This window comes from Sphaeramia orbicularis, chromosome 20, assembly GCF_902148855.1.
Source record: "Sphaeramia orbicularis chromosome 20, fSphaOr1.1, whole genome shotgun sequence".
Taxonomy (NCBI): Eukaryota; Metazoa; Chordata; class Actinopteri; order Kurtiformes; family Apogonidae; genus Sphaeramia; species Sphaeramia orbicularis.
The window spans coordinates 7,744,899-7,762,676 of NC_043976.1; the positions used below are offsets into that span (position 1 = coordinate 7,744,899).

General features: G+C 36.9%; 2 protein-coding genes across 3 annotated transcripts; both read left to right on the top strand.

Moving 5' to 3' along the window:
* Positions 1–1,967: 1,967 nt before the first annotated feature.
* On the top strand, positions 1,968–4,124 carry LOC115411701 (uncharacterized). Its single transcript, XM_030123917.1, has 7 exons — positions 1,968–2,067; positions 2,160–2,304; positions 2,799–2,912; positions 3,014–3,158; positions 3,326–3,474; positions 3,568–3,707; positions 3,973–4,124. The coding sequence occupies exons 1-7, from the start codon at positions 1,968–1,970 to the stop codon at positions 4,122–4,124; spliced, it is 945 nt and encodes a 314-aa protein (XP_029979777.1).
* Positions 4,125–4,972: 848 nt separating this feature from the next.
* LOC115411454 (altered inheritance of mitochondria protein 21) lies at positions 4,973–17,475 on the top strand. 2 transcript variants are annotated; one of them, XM_030123581.1, is made up of 16 exons: positions 4,973–5,282; positions 6,458–6,501; positions 6,797–6,861; positions 6,947–7,050; positions 7,194–7,254; positions 7,330–7,540; positions 7,735–7,818; positions 8,206–8,385; positions 9,091–9,797; positions 11,094–11,642; positions 11,752–12,337; positions 12,416–12,486; positions 15,420–15,566; positions 16,607–16,767; positions 16,881–16,971; positions 17,177–17,475. In XM_030123581.1, exons 1-16 carry the CDS (start codon positions 5,259–5,261, stop codon positions 17,254–17,256), a joined length of 3,165 nt encoding a protein of 1,054 aa, XP_029979441.1. In that variant the 5' UTR covers positions 4,973–5,258; the 3' UTR covers positions 17,257–17,475. The 2 variants fall into 2 exon arrangements, with proteins under 2 accessions (XP_029979441.1, XP_029979442.1); XM_030123582.1 differs by having other exon boundaries at positions 11,833–12,337.
* The last annotated feature ends 303 nt before the right edge of the window (positions 17,476–17,778 follow it).

Consider the following 17,778-nt stretch of genomic DNA (forward strand, 5'->3'; position numbering starts at 1 on the left):
GAATGTTGACTGAATATTATCCTGTTAAATGTCTCTGTATCATTACTCTTTTGTGTATATATGAGTTTTATTTGCAGTGTTGTGTTTAAATGATGATCTTGGATGATAATGAAATCTAAAGGCTTGGTGTAATTTACATTGTGTCATGTACACTGAATGCATATTCTCTGCTGTTCTAATTCATTTCTGGGCAGTTATGTAAAACATATGACACTGCCATTTACATTTGCGGAAAAAAATTACTAGACCACCCTTGTTTTCTTCAATTTCTTGTTCATTTTGATGCCTGGTACAACTAACGGTACATGTGTTTGGGCAAATATAATAAAAACAACAAAAATAGCTCATAAGAGTTTCATTTCAGAGCTGATATCTAGCCATTTTCCATGTTTTCTTGATAATAACCAAACTCACTTAAGGTCTTACATCAATAGCTACGGCATTGTACTGCTAAAAACAGTGCTTTTAGGCATTCCATGTTTTATTTTCTGTCAGTTTTAGTCACATGATACATACAGGAGTTAGTACTTGATTGCATAATTATTGTTTTTGATGACTTTTGATGGTCTAATAATTTTTGTCAGCGAATGTACATCTCCTATGTGGTATGTGCACCTCATACTTCATTTCAGCCTGGACAAATGTGAAAAAATGTGACAATAGTTTTGACTTCATAAAATAAATGCTTCAGTTAAACAGTCACAAGGATATTGTACATAAAAAGGTGATTAAAACTAACTTACTTGTGGTTGATTAATTTCCATGGAAGCTAAATGAAAATGTAATAATGCAAAAGTCTTTGAAATCATTATTAAAATTCCTGGAATTACTGGCTGGGGTTACTAAATTGAACTTTCTTTCTCACTTCACTGTATGTTCACATATAATTAACCAGTTTGACTTTGTAGGAATGACTCCTGTTTCTAGTAATGTCCTTTTTAGCATTGTTATTTGATAGCATATATGTACATTGCTGTTACTGTTAGTTAGTTTATTTATTTCGAATATGACATTAGAACCAAACCACAAACAGATTTATATGAAAAGAAAAGAAAACATTCGAAAAGGAGCGGGATGAATTTTAACTGAAAATCTCCTGCCCCTTTTCTCCATCCTTCTACCTATCCTAAATTCCTATGTCAGATCCCATATGTAACTCAAAAAATCCTACACATCAGACTAAATTCTGACTAAGCACAAAACACAAAAATGCAATACATATCAAGGATAGATTCTGTCCATTCTGCAACAACATTTCACATCAAAATAAACTCTGTCCCTTCTGTAGCAGTTAGCGTGAACAGTATTAGCATTATAATAATATAGATCTCAATGTGCATACAGTGTTTGTCTTTTATGATTCACTGCACTATGGCATAAATGTATACAAGATAAGAGGTTCACGTGGTGCTTTGAGTGGTCGTAAACCTTGCTGTTGCACAACGAGCTATTCTATAAAACAGGCACTTCCTTGTTTTCTGCAGTTTCTCCTGTTCTTCAGCTATTACTCGGCTCATACAGGAGGAGGAGGAGCATAGACAGGTATGACTTTATTGATTTATTGAGTCTTAATCATACTGCAACTTTTGTGGACCTTCCTCTTCTGTATGAAAACATGAACCTAGACTTCACAGTTATATATAATACTTTTACTATTACTTTTCCCACATGATTTTTGGATTTTCCAGCTGTAACCTTCAGAAATGATCATGAGATAGTTAATAATATCTGGAAAATATTTAAATTTGTTAAATGTGTGTGGCCTTTGTCCTTATTGTACAAGGTAAATGTTTATGACCGTGCTCATTAGGGTGAACAACAGGTCACTTTAACTCTGAGTGTTTTTGTCATTTAGAATGGAACACTGAGATTCACTGGATTTAACATGTAAAGCCTTTCTTTCTGTTGATGTCCATGTGTTCTGACATTGAATAAAGTGCAGTTTTCATTTGTCACAGCCCGCCACAATGGCTGAACATAATAAAGGCCGCCTTGCTGCGATAGTGGTGTCTGTCCTTGGCTATGCAATAAGCCTGGTGTTTAATGGTCTGTCAGTGGTTGGAGTTGGTGAGTCCAAACAGCAGACTTATCAAGAAGTCACAATTTAAACTCTTCATGTTTCTCTCCGATCTGATCAGTATTCATTTGTTTCTCTCAAGGTGTCTATTCTACAACCACGGCCAATGTTTCTGCTGTGTTCGACACCCAGATCACCCCCTCGGGATGGACCTTCAACATCTGGAGTGTCATCTACGTCTGGCTGACAGCGATGATTATCTACATCCTCACAGGCCTTTGCAGAAAGTCTGTTTTTTGACATCATAAAACATTTGAAACTTTCTCACAAAGTCAAATATAGTTTGAGGTGGTTCTCTAATGACTTGTCTACTTTAGTAGTAACAAAGTTAAAACAAATCAGCTTTTCCTGTAATTAAAAATGGCTAAACTTCTGACTTTTCATTGTCAGTGCTCTTGAGGGAGCGTCTTTAAAATTGTAAGACACTGACACTGCTGAAAGAATGCAGGTTTTTATGCATATTTGTTTGTCCATATTCAAGTCCAATAACAGATCTTAAACTGGTTTCCCAACCGGCAGTAAAAGGCTCCCCAATTAATAATGTGTTTTTTTTCCATGAAGTGGTCACTGATTCCAACTTTACATGTATCTTTATCAGTACCTTTAAAGGCCACATTACAGGAGAGGAACTTAAAATAATAACCACTGCTCTGTGTCTGTCTACATTTTCACATACTCATAGTATGATCTGTTCTGGCCCTTTTTTTTTGTCGACCTCCAGAAATGGTTATGGCTATGTTTACTGTAGCCCCCCAGTGCTGCCTTATGGATTCTTCATCAATTGGTGCCTCAATCTGTGCTTTAATATCGGCTGGTTGATTGTTTGGGACAGAGGGTAAGAGTTTCAAAGCTTTAAATGGGCTCTCGTGCTTCTTTTTTTAATGTTGTATTGTAAAACTATTGTAATCATCGTGATGTTTTTGTCCCTTTTGATAGAACGATGCTTGCTGCATTAATATTTCTCCTCCTGGTCATCTTTACAAACTACTCCATGGTGTTCTTCATCTGTCATGGACTCTACATTTATGGACCCTGGCTAAAAAAATATCACAAAGTAGATCTGTGGCTGCACCGGGTGTTGGTTAGTATGACTGATACAGCATTTACATATTTAAATTTATGTGCAAGAGTTAATTTTGCAGGTGCCAGGTTAGGTCTTTTTGTATTGTAAGTTACTATTAGTGAGCTGACGTACAGAATATTATTCTCTTTTTGAGTAAATAAATTATCTACTTACACCTTTTGCAGATTCAGAATGGTGTGATGATCTACACAACGTGGACAACCATTGCAACTTTAATCAATCTGACCATTGTGCTGACTTACAACACAAAGATGTCCCCAACAGACGCTGCCACCATTGCTTACTCTTGTTTGGCTGCTTTGTTGGTAGTGTGGTGAGTGCTCTCATGTAAAAAAAAAAACAAACAAAACATGTCAAAAGTATGAATGTTCATGTGTGAGATTCTTACGTACTGGGCCTTTTTCAGGTTTATTGTGGAAAACTTTGTGCTTGACAAACATGTGCGGTACATCCTCATCATCTACCCTGTTGTTATTTGGGCACTGTCTGGAAATCTGGACAAAAACTTTGATGCTCAATCACCAAATCGCAATGGCATCTTTATTGGTAAGAACTACCTCATCTTGTTTGTTCACATCTTTTTGTGAAAATCACTAAATAAATACCTTTTGAGTAAATTTTGAAGTAAAACAAATGCATAGCAGGATACTGTCATAATTTGAGACTTTGAATTTGAAAGTTTTCAATGAGTTTTTAGTGAATAACATATTTGAATTCTTATTTCTTTTTGGAATGCATGTTACCATCTATGTAAAGGCTGAGTTTTTTTTTATTTTTATTTTTAATTATTATTATTTTTTTAATCTCTCAGTGGTGCTCCTGGCCGTAGCCTGTTTGCTGTTTGTCATACGTGTTATTTTGGTGATTTGGAGGCACAAGAAACAGCCACTCTACCAAGACGTCAACCCAGAGGCGATGGAACCAATGGCGACAGCCGCGAAGCAGAAAAAGATATTCAAATAAACACACACTTGTTATCACTGGTGTTTATCATTTCTTTGAAAAGGATAATTAGCAGTTTTCTCCTCAACTCTGGCTGAACTTTTACAGCACAACTGAACTTTTGAACTTTTAAAGCACAACTCATTTGCTTGATTAGGAGATTTTTTACAATACAGTGCTGTGTAGCCTAACTTTTCCATGATGAATTAAGACATCACTGTAAAAATCCATGTTGTGATTGTACAGATTATTTTGTTTTTCTTTGATGAGAGAATACTTGTCCCTGGTACCAGGCATATGTCATGAGTAAGAGTCAAAGAACTAAGTTTTCTTTTGTAACTGTAAAATATACATAACATAATGTTCAGTGTCTATTGAGAGCTGAGTTTACGTCTACAGCATATGAACAAATTAAAACCAACTGTAACCACTTTAATCCTACATTAACCATGTCTTATATATATAATTCAGGTGGTGAATCATGCAGTGTTTGTACAGTTCCTTGAGAAATAAAGATTATTCAAATTTACCCATATCTTTCCTGTTATCACTGCTGTTACTAGCTTTGTTGACTTGTACCCAGTAGGGGGCTGCAGCATTCAGTCCAGCTAAAAATAAACGTAGAAGAAGAATATCTGCAGGGAAGTGTCAATAGATCCCTTAACCAGGTCTGGCAGGCATCAAATCTAGTATATTCTTAGTTTGTATAAATGACAACTGATGTGGAAAACGACTTGGATTAGTTAAAAAGTTACTCACAGTTAATGTTATAATGGTAGCTAGATATGGATTAGTATCTGTTGTTTTTACTGTAAAGTAGAACGTAAGCGGTTCTTCTGCCTGACAGACAAAGATCAGGGCAGGAGATTTTCGCGCTGCTTCTTGTGCGCGGGTTACTCTCAAATTGTAAACAGCGCCATTGTTTTGCTAACGCTAACATTGGTTATCAAATGTGTAAATTATTCGTCTTATTTATTTATCAATGGTGTACAAACTTGTTGCCAGCTGTATATTTACCGAGTGGATTCAAATAAATGTACACAGAGGCTTGACTGAGTGCTATCCGGACCTGATAACGGTAGTTAGCCTGCTAGATTATTAACTGTTAACCCTGTTTCGATGTCGTAGACTCATATCTACCGACAAAAAGAAGAAATGGAGACAAAATACCCAACCTTGGTAAGTTATTATTAAATTGTGTTTCCGTTTTTTGTGTCGTAATTGGAAGGAAAGCTAACGAACGCCCCACAACTATCGCCTGAACTAGGGGAAGAATTGGACCCATAACATTGGTGATGTCAACGCCAGTTAATCCAGAAGCAGTTTCTTACATACCCTTTTCTAAATATGATGTAGCCAAACATCACTGCAGCAAATGCTACCTTTACGACGCCTGTGGTGCGTAGATATGCACAAGCTATTCCAACATTGTTTATGGACAATAACACCGGCTGGATTATTATTGTAATATGCTGCGTAATAAATTAATCACGTCATTCATTTCTTTGAATTAGTAGACAAAAGCAGACGTCACAACAAGTAGCATTTATAGTCCTGAATATTATTGGTGATTGATCGTGGTGTTCATATATCAGAAAATTGCTAGAAGAGATTCAACTACCAGCTGCATAGTTTTATAATTTGTCTTTTGTGTTTAAACGTGGCATAGCCAGTACTGAAAGTCTAAATCAGGGGTGTCAAACTCATTTTAGTTCAGGGGCCACATTCAGCTAAATTTGATCTCAAGGCGGCTGGACCAGTAAAATAATAACAGTGGAAAAAGTAAAATTGTATTCTGATCAGGTTTACATCTACAAATTTTCCTTAAAAATCTGAATAACATGAACAACTTGAATTGTCTTAAGAAAAACAAATGCAATTTTAACAATATTCTGCCTCGGTTTATCAGTTTATCATTTATGTGCATTACAATTGCACAAAACATTTAGTAACAGGCAGAATATTGGTCAAATTGCATGTTCTTTTCTTAAGACATTTCCATTTGTTCATATTTGTTCAGGTTATTCCCATTTTTTGTAACAGTATAGTTTGGTAATGTAAACATTTTCATGTAATTTTACTTTTTTACACCAAAAAAATAAAGAGATAATTTGGGGTTGTCATTATTTATAGGTTATTATGATAATATTTTACTGGTTCTGACCCACTTGAAATCTAATTGAACTGTATGTGTCTGTATGTGGAACCTGAATTCAAAGGATTTTGACACCATTAATTGATATTGTCTTCAGTGTCATTTTTGCATTTCACAAATTTCATCCTGTGGGCCAGATTTGGCCCCCGGGCCGCATGTTTGACATCTGTGGTCTAAATGAACCATTATGCTTTTACAGAAAAGGCCAAAAAGGAAACTCTGCTACCACACAACCAAGGACAGGTATGGTTGAACATGTACATATATTTTCCCCTAACTGTGTTTTTCATTCTTGCTGTTAGAGAACGTAAAGTCATAAAATAAAGAACTAATGATAATGTTTTCTGTAGTGAGTGATGTTAATGTAATTCCATTAATCTCCACCGACCGCAATAGATAGTTTCCACATTGTTAAATATGTTTGGCATATACTGGATTTTAGGGATTTAAGTACTGTGTGTTGAGCTCTAGCTTTGTTTATGAATTGTTTATTGTTTGTCTCTTAGTTTCACCTTTTACATGCCATTTGTGTTTTCAGTCAACCTAAACAATGGACAGAAAAATTTACACTAGAAGACGTCGATAAGATGTTTGATGACTTGGGTGAGGATTTGATTCACTTGCACTTGGTTTTGTAATTTCTCACCCATGTCATAATGCTACCAGATATTCATGGCATTTTTTTCAGATTCAGTGCTACTTGAGGATGAAATAGTCCCCCCATCTCCTGAACTGCATTTAACTGTTAATAAAATGAAACAGTTGGAGAGAGAGGTTTCGCCGATCCCACAGGTAAGATATCTAACAGGAAAACGTCCACCTTTCAAATGAACCTTTACTATTTGTTAATGCTTCAGCTAAATAAACATTAAATTTGGCTGGATTATTGGTCTTGACAAGTACCTGGCCAGTTAGTAGATATTATGTAATTGTAGGTTCCTGACGGAGATCATCTGCCTCCCCCTGTGATGTCAGCTAGTCCTGATCTGGATATTGGTAAGATTTATTTGTTTTAGTTAATGCATATTAAAAATTTAATGGACTAAAAGTTTTTTTTTGTTGTCATTGCAGATTTGGACATCCCTTTTAAAGCACATGGACCAGTGAAGACATCCAGCCCGATTGAGGGTAATGGTGTAGATGTTAACAAAAAGCAGGCCAACAAAAACCACAAAATTATGTCCCCAATTCTCTTTGACTGTGAAGATGACGGAAAAGAAGAAGCACAGCCAAAACCCCTACCTGTCCAGGAAATTCAGCAAAATGGACACACCTTAGAGGAGTAAGGCAATTTAAATGATAATGCCTCTCATAGTGTTAATGTTGTTTTTCACACACACGTGTTTTTATTTTTATTTAAGTCATAGAAATGTAGCATTAATGTGCCACAAAGAACAGTAGACCTTCAAACCTTTTTTTCCTACTATTTTATCCATCACATGTTTTGTTTTAACAGCTGTCTTTTTTGTCTGGCAGTGATTCCCCCATGTTTGAGTGTCTTCCAAGCAAGCTTGTTCTCACCAAGAGGTTTTATCAAAGAAAGAAAGTGGACACTCAGCCGTAAGAGCTTTGTCATTTTCGGAAATCTTGATTAGTTTGTTGTCAAGACCCTGTGATGTTTATGCTATGTATTAATGCGGAGCACAGTGTTCATGCTTCACATTGATATTTGACTCTTATTTGTCTGGTGTAAATTTTTTTCATGGCAGTTTTTGTGTTGTGTAAAAATCGTGTATATTATTTTTTTGTTTTGTGCTACAATACCAAAAGTGAAAATATTCAGTATGTACTATTGCAGAATATAGCAGCTGTCCAAACTTTATTTTACTTTATTATCATGTAATTTTAAAAAAATGTTAGGTAACGCTGAATAATAATGCTGTAATGTTAGAGCACAAGACATCTTTTTTTGCCCGCTTGCCAGTGTTTTTTTTCTTTTTTAACCAGGAAAGAAAACACAAACCCCCCTGTTTCCCCAGTAAGGCCTGAGTCCACAGTTGCAGCTCCTGAAAAACATTCTGAAACAGTGCAGAAGCAACAACGGGTGGAGATGCCCACTCGTGTGAAAAAAGACATGAATACTTTTCTACAGAAGTTTAGAGATGCTGGACAGGCCAAACCTGCATGGTGAGTCTAAACTATATTTAAACTAAGATACAGTTATAGAATAATCAAGACTTATGCTGGGGGCTGACAGCAAGGGCATATCCCCGAAATCCCCCCAATCCTTTGCCATATATAAATCTATTCACGATAATTGTTAGACAACCGATATTAATGGAATTTGAGCTACATCGACCTGATTGTGGCAGAATAATGGTCAGAGAACCAATTTTTCCCCACAAAACTCCACCTAGTGAATGAAAATGACACCATATGAACTCTGGATGGTAGCGAGAAAATGGATATTTGTAAGACAATCAATATGAACCAAATATTATTTCAGCCGGACTGTTATTGCTTGATTTGTGTCCAAAAAACAGATTTTCAACTAAAGCGCCCCCATTTGGATGACTTATAATACTCATAGAGAAGCTGAAACTGATAGGGTTCTTCCACTAGGGGTCCCCCATGTTTGTTATCCAGGGATAAGAAATCCAACCAAATCTGTCCTAGTTATCATGTTCACACGAAGGATATCCGGCAGCGTTTGGGGTAAAACCATTATATCCCTGAAATCAAGTTTCGGGGATGTAATAAATAAATTAATTAATTAATAGTTTTAACTGTAGAAAGTAACCATCTAGTGCATGTAAATTCCTCTTTATTCATCGTTATTTTCTTCTATAGTAAATGTTGTATGTAATATAAGCTTTTTTTTTTTCCCCAAAGTGCTGGGATATCATCATCTCAAGTTAAAATTCCCTCTCCTCCTCCTGAGCCAGAGGATGACTTCCTCATTTTGGAGGATGATACACCTCTGCTGTTTTCTATCCCACGTAAAACTGCCACCAGTAAGAGACAGGGACAGAACAAAACTTCCAACACCAACAAAGACAAGAGGACAGAGGAGGACTCAGAAGAGACGGCAAAAAACCAGCAGGAATCAGAGCAGGAAAGAAGCAAACCAGCAAGTCAGACTGTTGATGAGAAAATGAAAAAGAAGCAGGGCAAAGAGGCAGGTAATGGTGTTACTGAGTCTGATAATGACAGTAAAGAACACATAGTGCCCAGTGTCAAGGTTGATGGGATGGATCCAGATAAACCCAATAAAAAGAAACCACAGCGAAAGAAGGAGGCAACTTCTAAAGACAGTGACAAGACTGAGGACAAACATAAAGACAAACCAAGCAGGAAAATGGATGATGAAAATCCCTCTCAAAAAACAGAGATGAAAACTCAGTTTTCTGCTGAGAAGATGAGGTCAAAGTCTTCAAAAGTCAGTAAAGAAAATCTCAAAACAAACAAGGCTACATCATCAAAAAAGATCAGAAAGAGGATGGAGGGACCTGAAGCAGTAAATGAGGCCGTTGAAGAACAACACCAGGAGCAGAGTGGTGAGGAACATGGAGATATTCAAGACCAGATTTCTCCTTCAGGTAGGGGTCCTTTATATGTTATTCTTAACTATATCTTAGGCCTGTAACTGTACACATACCAAACCATTTCGGTACGCACCTGTTCGGTTTGGTACACAGCTGTACTGAAACGGCACAGTATGTTGAGAAAAAGAAAATGGAAGGAAAGACATTGTTCGATGCAGAACTTTAAATCCATGCAAGTTCCACACGGACGTATTGGAGGAGCGCACATTGACCCGCAATATGAAATAGCAGCTGATATTAGGTAAAAAAAAAACAAAAACAAAAAAAAAACAACAAATATGATGTCAGTCTGGAAGGAAGAGATTGAAAACCCTCTGCCATCATTACGGTCCCGTTTGGGATCACATCAGGTCCCAGTGAAAGACAACAACGGTTCATAACACAGATGTTGTTTGCCACCTATGAACTATGGTAGTTGTAAAACACTTGCACTCTGTCTGTCTGTCTGTTTCTCTCTGTCTCTCTCTCTCTATCATGCACACTGTATAATAGAGGAATAGAACCCAGGAGTTGGACGTTGAAAGTATGTAAAGTTTCACACCAGCGTTAGTTACATTAGTTATGGACTGCACCCCCAGGTATATAACTGTCCCCCCACCCCCCCCACCCTGCTCCCACAAAAAAACAAAAAAAAAATCCCCCCTTGGTTTTTGACAAATACACACACACACACAAATAGACAAAGCGGCCTGAGCACTTTGTTAGCTGTCCTAAAATAAATAATTTGGTTAATTTTGTTGTCAGTGTTGCTCTTCAGTTTGTTAAAAGAGAATACAAATTTGCCCTCTTGTTAATGTTGCACTTGATGTGGAATTTTTTTGTTATTTTTATGCAGAATGTGAACTGACAGAAGTGTGATTTGATTTTTGTTGTTTGTTCAAAACTACCTTTCAGGGAAAAGCGCAATACTAATGTTAAAATACATTTAATAATATTAATAATTTATTTTATTTTCTATTTGATTTCTAGCAGCAGAATTATATTATTCCTGTTTTTCCATATTATTATCTCCAAAAATTGTGGGAAAAATGTTCAAAAATTCATAGATGCATTAAAGACATTTTGAGGGGTTTTCTTTCTTCCTGTACTGAACCGAAAAAAAAAAAAAAAAACAACCGTGGCTTTCAAAACCGAAAATGTACTGAACTGAAAATTTTGTGTACCGTTACAGGCCTACTATCTATCCACTCACTTGCTACTGCTACCTGGGTTTGGATAGCGGGATTCACAGCTTAAGCAGAGAAGTTTTATGACTAAATATTTGTTCTTCTCTCGCTTTTTTTTTTAAAGAAATTCCAATGGTGGACGGAGAAGCAGCAAATGTTTTGCCAAATGGAATTTCAAATGAGAACAAACTTTCAAATACTGAGGAAGGGAGTTCATCTGAAAATTGCCAGATTCCCAATAAAAGGAAGAGAAAACAGACTGGACAGTGGTGGTTAAGTTGCCCTCAGAACACAGAAGAAATGCCTGTTTCTGACAACCAGCAACCTACAGTTAAGAAAACAAAACAGATCAACAAAGAGTCCACTGCAGCAGTAGCTTCACCTGTAAAATCTTTACCTGGTGGAGGTTTAAAGAAGAGTAAGCAGAGGCAGTCTGTGGCAACATCCAGTCAGAAGCAAAGGCAGAAAACTAATGAAGGAAAAGCCAGACGTATCAAAACCAAACCTAGAAGAGCAGGCAGTCCAGACAAGAAGAAAGCAACACATAAAGAATCTAATGAAGATTCAGCAGAGCCAATCCAAGAGCAGGAGCCTGAGGCTCCAGATGAAGAACTAAATGGAGGACAGTCCACTCCCGTGGTCGACCCTCATAGGGACCGCAGCATTAACTCAGGTAAGGTTTGTTCATGCAGGTCAAAGCTTAATGAGAATGTCTGTTTTGTTTTTTTTAAATAGTGGTAGAATTTTAGTTGATCAGTGCTTAGTATGTGTTATTTTTGCGAGGGATAAGGTTTTTAAAAGCATAAACCCACATGTGTCTTATGAACAAATGTCAACCACACCAGCTTGTGCCTTTTACACAGAACCTGAAGAGCAGATCAAGGAAGCAAAACTGGAAAAACGGCAAAGAAGATCACCTGGAAACTGGTGGCAAGTTAATCCCACACCTGAGGATGTAGAAAGCATTACCTCAGTGCCTCAGCAGCTTAAACCCAAGGAGACCACACATCAAAAGGAAAGAAAAAGAAAGCTGAAAGAGAACTGTCAGGCACTCGGAACTCCCAGGAATGGAACTGCAACCGTTTCATCAAAACCACCAGGAGGAGCTCATGTGCCTCCTGTAGAACAACCGACTTCCAGACGCACTTTGGCCATGTTTAAAGACATTTTCAGCTCAGCTGCACAAACTCCCTCTGTGATCAACAGAGGAAACATTGGTCAAAATAAAAAACGTGATACCACAGCACATCCTGCCAAGAACTCCATACAAGTCCCATTTACTGATGGCGATGTCGACAATATGGATGCAGACAAATCCAGAGGCACACAGGACTGTCCTCCCAGCCACGAGTCTTCACAGGAGAACATGTACGGACAAGTCTCAATGTTTTCAATTATAGTCTAATTCCCTCGCCATTTCCCTCATATGTTGATCATTTTTGGCAGGTGTAAAGTCCTTCGAAGTGGACCGTCCTCCATGATCGAGCTGGAACAATATGAGGAAGAGGAAGACATGAGTATGTTTGAAAATTATCCATTTTTTCTTCCCCGCCACATACATAATAATGCTTGAATCTTTTTAAACACACAAAAATACAAATCTTTTACTCCCTCAAACTATAGAATTTCTCCTCAGTTAATAAGAGATTAATAAGTGGCTGCTACCACATTATGAGTATAAACAGTTTTTCTAAATAACTATTAAGTAGAAGATAGTATAAAATAACAAAACGTTGACTGAATGTCTTAAGATACTCTTTATTTTTTACTGTCCTTACGTGGAAATTTATCATGGGCAATAATGCTGCTCAGTAGCTGCAAAGGTAAACACAATACAGTACAATAAAGTGCAATACAGTTCTATAGTCTGACCACAAAGAGATGTGACAGTAAACACAGATGGCAGCAGAAAGTCATGTAGAACTACATACCAAGAACATGAGAGCTATGATGAAGACAAGGAATATGAGCATTGTTATATGTATATGTTATATTGATATGTATATAACAGCTGAAAGGCTTTGGCAGTTTTGCATGTCTAATATTTATATACTGAACTACATTAATTTAAGGTAATTTTTATTATCCCAGAGGCTCAATTTGTTGCACATCCCCCATTAAATACAATTGTCTTAAACAGCCATCATAGAAAAACATACAATTACGTACTTTTATTCAGTAGAATAACAGAAGCAGAAACAAATGAGGTCTTATATCAAACAGATCTGTATCTTGGTAACCAGATGAAAACAGGGTGATGTCATTAGGTTTGAGCCTACAGTTGTACCTCACTAACAAATCATTGTAATCTGTTCCTGTTTTTCAAGTTTTCCAGCAGATTTTTTATTCAGTATTATATAAATAAGTCCACTAAAGACCTTGGAAGAATATTGTGCTTTTCCTCTGTAGTGCATTCTGCCCTTTGTGTCTGTTTTCATATTATTGTGTTTGTCGTGTGCAATATTCATTAATGCGTACAGGGGCGAGTGCATTTCTATACATTATCGTTCAGTTTGACACTGGTTTTGATGTCAGGAATGATCACACTGATGCAAAATGGAAATAATCTGTCATTTTATTCAGATGCAGTAAAGCTAATAGTTGCATGCTCTCCCCATGTTCTCGTGGGTTCTCTCCGGGTATTCCGGCTTCCTCCCACCATCCAAAGACATGCACTGATAGATTAAGTGGTTGATGAATTGGCGACTTGTTCAGGGTGTACCCTGCCTTCCCCCATAGGTAGCTGGTATAGGCTCCAGCACCCCCGCGACCCTAGTGAGGATAAAACAGGTTCAGAAGATGAATGAATTAATGAATAGAACTAATACTTACATACCTGTTTTGCAAATATAAGGTGTAGAAAATACATTAAGATGTAGGCAGAAAAAGTAAAAGATCATAAAAGTAAATCAAGTTGAGCAGAATTTTTTTTTTTTGTTTGTGTTTGATTTATTTTTAGTTAGCCTAATGTCAATTTATCAACTACTATCCATGGATACTTACACTGTTGGATAACATTAGTCTGGCCATAAATTACAGATGAAAAAGAGGGGGCTCCTTAAGGTCACCAAAGTATAATTTCCATTGTTTTAGTCAAGTTTATGTCCACAAATGAGCATTTGCACCAGTTGAGATTCAGAAAACTTTATTTATCCCATATGGGCAATTCATTTGCAGGTTACCACAGTCATCAGTCAACATTCAAAGTGCAATGTGACAAACATGAATCAATATACAAATACAAGATCATTGGAAGGCAACTACCAATAAATGCATTAAATTATCAAATTATTCATTCACTAGACCATCATTAGTTTTGGCATGAGTGAGTAGGGACATAATGATGGAGGAATCCACAAATTTGATGATGTATTTGCCGCCATAATGACACTAATGCACATTTGTAACCAGAGCAAATAAAAGCGGTGGAAGATAATTGACATCGGATTAAAAGCTTTTGACCTCTCAGTTAAAAATCAACCAGCCAACCCATTAATCGAAAGTGGATGTCATCTGTGCTGGCGAGACTGTCTGCTGAATGTGAGGTTGGAAACAGTGAAAAGCTGGCAAGTCAATAAAAACCAAAGCAAATACAGAATTCTTTGCTCCATGTTAGGCTCCAAATCCGTCTACATTTCATGAGAGAAGTAAGTGGTGAGGATTTTACAGTGGGATTCAAAGAGCTTAGAAGCATTTAAATTTCTTCCCTATGTTTGTGGAAGACTTGTGCATACTTATAGATTATTATGATCTCCATAACTATATACCAAAGTTAGAAAAGCTAGAGCGGATGATAAACAATAAACAAAAAGCTTAAAAAAACAGTGTTGTGAAGGATGTCCGCTAAGGAGCAAGTATTAGATTTGGTTTAGGTGATGCCAAAAATGTCTCAGGTGCTGCACGTAAGCCAAAATAGTGGCAGGAGAACCATGGTGGCACAGTTTAGACAGTGATTTAGTTGCTTTCATTTTACATGTAGCTCAGTTTGTGAATACGCTGTGTTTACAGTGTGTAGTAAATAACTCGCGGGCAGAGTTGTAACTCATCAAACAAAAGAAGAAGTCAGAATATAAGTTTAGACACTTTGGAGAGTGAGGTCAGTCTTAAATTAGGCTCAAAACATGCAGCCAACATTGCGTTTTAAATGTGCTGCTACAATTGTAGTATTTACTGTTTTTTAACCTTGTGGTGAATTAAAAATACAGCAGGTCTGACCTTTACTCCTGTAAGTAAAAACCATAGTAAAGGTATACTGTCTATGATATGGATAGTGTTAAATCAGTCAAATTAAAATTAATTGTTTTGATTTTTACATTGTCAGATGTGATGAATACTTAATTATTTATTAAGCTTTAATGGTGACAACAGATTTTTCTATTGCACACTTGCACCAACCTTGCAGATGTTTATTTATGATAATGAAGAGTACTGTCTTTTTTGTTTGTTTCAGTGCTTCCGTCATCCAGAGTCGCCCCCGCTGCTCTCTGTGCTTCAGACCTGTGCGCTCCGCCTCTCAAACCGCTGATCTTACAGCCCAATGATAAGGTCACCCTGACAGAGTGGCTTAAGACTGTGTGGTCCACAACCCAGGACAACGGTACGCACATACTGGATTCAAATGTCTAAGAACAGCTATGCTTGGGATTATGTTGATTTGTGTGCTTACATTATGCCACTGCCAGTATGTTAGTGGTGCCAAATTAATATTAATACTTTACTTCTGGCAGTTGAACTTGAATGAAAAAATGGAATGTGAATATGTTGCTAAATGTGATGTAAATGAGACTGAAAGCTTTTTTATTGAGTTACCAGGAAAATGTTCTGAGGGACGGAGCTTAGTGGTGCAGTGTGTATTTAAAGGCTTTTATTGTGAAATTTGCAGTTCATCGTGGTTCGCATTATTAGATATTGTTTTTAAACAGATACCGTATATTTGTAGGGTTTCTGTGGGCCATTAAAAAGCATAAAAAAATCATTAAATAGATTTTGTGAAAATTAAGGCCTTAAATGGCATTAAAAAGCATTAAACTGGATGTCCAGAAGCATTCAAAAATTAAATACACTTGATGGAAAAAAAGCATTGTTATTCACAATTTATTTTGATTATATAAATATTTAATAATTTTGATCAGAAGTATAAGTGTGATGATTGACAGGCGGAACCCTTTAATTGGCTATGTATGGCTGATGCACAAATTCATCCTCACCGGATGCTTGGAATGCAGCTTGCTGTGAGCATGCTCATGCTGTAGTGAAAGAGTGGAGGAAATATTAGCAAATGTCGAAAAAATGGGAAAATCTTTAAGCAGAAGTGGTTGGAGGAGGAACTATTCAGAACCTGGTTAAAGCCTGTTGACAGTAAACCGTCATGTATATATAGAACCGTATCTGCAGTTGGACATGCGCGTTAAATTTGTTTAAAGTGGCATTAAAAAGCATTAAATTAGATTTGCTGATACCTGCAGAACCCTGATTTAACAATCTTCTGCGTTGGAAAAAATGCATAGATGTATTGATGGTAATTTCATTCTAGTCTGTAAAAAGTAGAATACCAAGGACATCTGTTTCTAAAATGTTACTTTCTCTTCTTATCCCTTTAAAGATGCTCAGTGAGTCTGCTCTTTATTGTCCTCACAGATGGAACTGAAATCACTCCAGACCAGTTTGAGTGGTACTTCTATCAAGGCAGAGCGATTGGCTTCATGGTGGATCTGCACTGTGGGTCCATCTGTACTGGAAAGATCCTGCTGGGCTCCTTCATGAAGAAGCCTCTGTGGGTGGATCACAGCGCGACAACAGTCAGTCTACCTCTGATTGTCTAGTGTGTGGAGCTCTCACACTCCACTTCTGCGCCAATGTTCTTAAAATATTGTCTTATTTCATTCTTTGCTTTTTTTTATGCTTTTTATAGGTTTTTAATATATTAACAAGCTCTGTGAATGTGAAGGTGGACTGCAATGAATCCCGTTACAACGCAGGCCAGTCCTTTATCATTCCATGTGGTAAGAGCATATTAAGACTGATTAAATTTTAACAAACTGTTTAATTTCCCTGAAGATGCCTAGAATCATAATGGCCTGTTTTCACATTATCATTAGTGCTGCACTAAATCAGACTACATATCTACCAAAGCTATTGAACTGGACTCACCATCATTCTTTGGACGTTGTTTGTATTATTACTGACATCACTGTTCTGAACTCACAGGTCACGCCTACAGCTTCCAGAACCTCAATGCACAGCCTGCAGTTTTATACTTCACCAGGGTCCTTGCAGAGGATGTGTGATGGCTGGATCACCCCCCACATCACAGGAAATGACCAAACAGTTAGAGGTGTATTTAAAAAAAAAATGTAGATATGACTTTATTTCAGTACTTACAGTTATGTTTTCTATTTTAAACAGAGTTGGTTCCAACATTTTACAAACCATTTAATAGTAGCTGTCATAAAAAATGACTTGCATAAAAAAAAAAAATTGTAAATAAAAGTTTGTGATTTTTGTTACTTTAAGTTTTTAGGGTTTTTTGGTGGGGGGTTGGGGTTGTGTTGTTTGTAACAATGACACTGTACATGTCGTCTAGTTTACACTTGAAGAGCAAAGTCTTCAAGAAGATGGATGTTGTGGAGTTACACTGAGGTTTGCTGCCTCTCATAAAGAAATACCATTCCCATGCCAGAGTGATGGTCATAGAACTATAATATGATCTCTTGTCAGTGTTTATTGCTATTTGGACAGCACTGCAGTCAAAATAGGTGATATTAACTTGTCCTTCAGAATGACTGTTGTAAAAAATTCACTGAGTAATT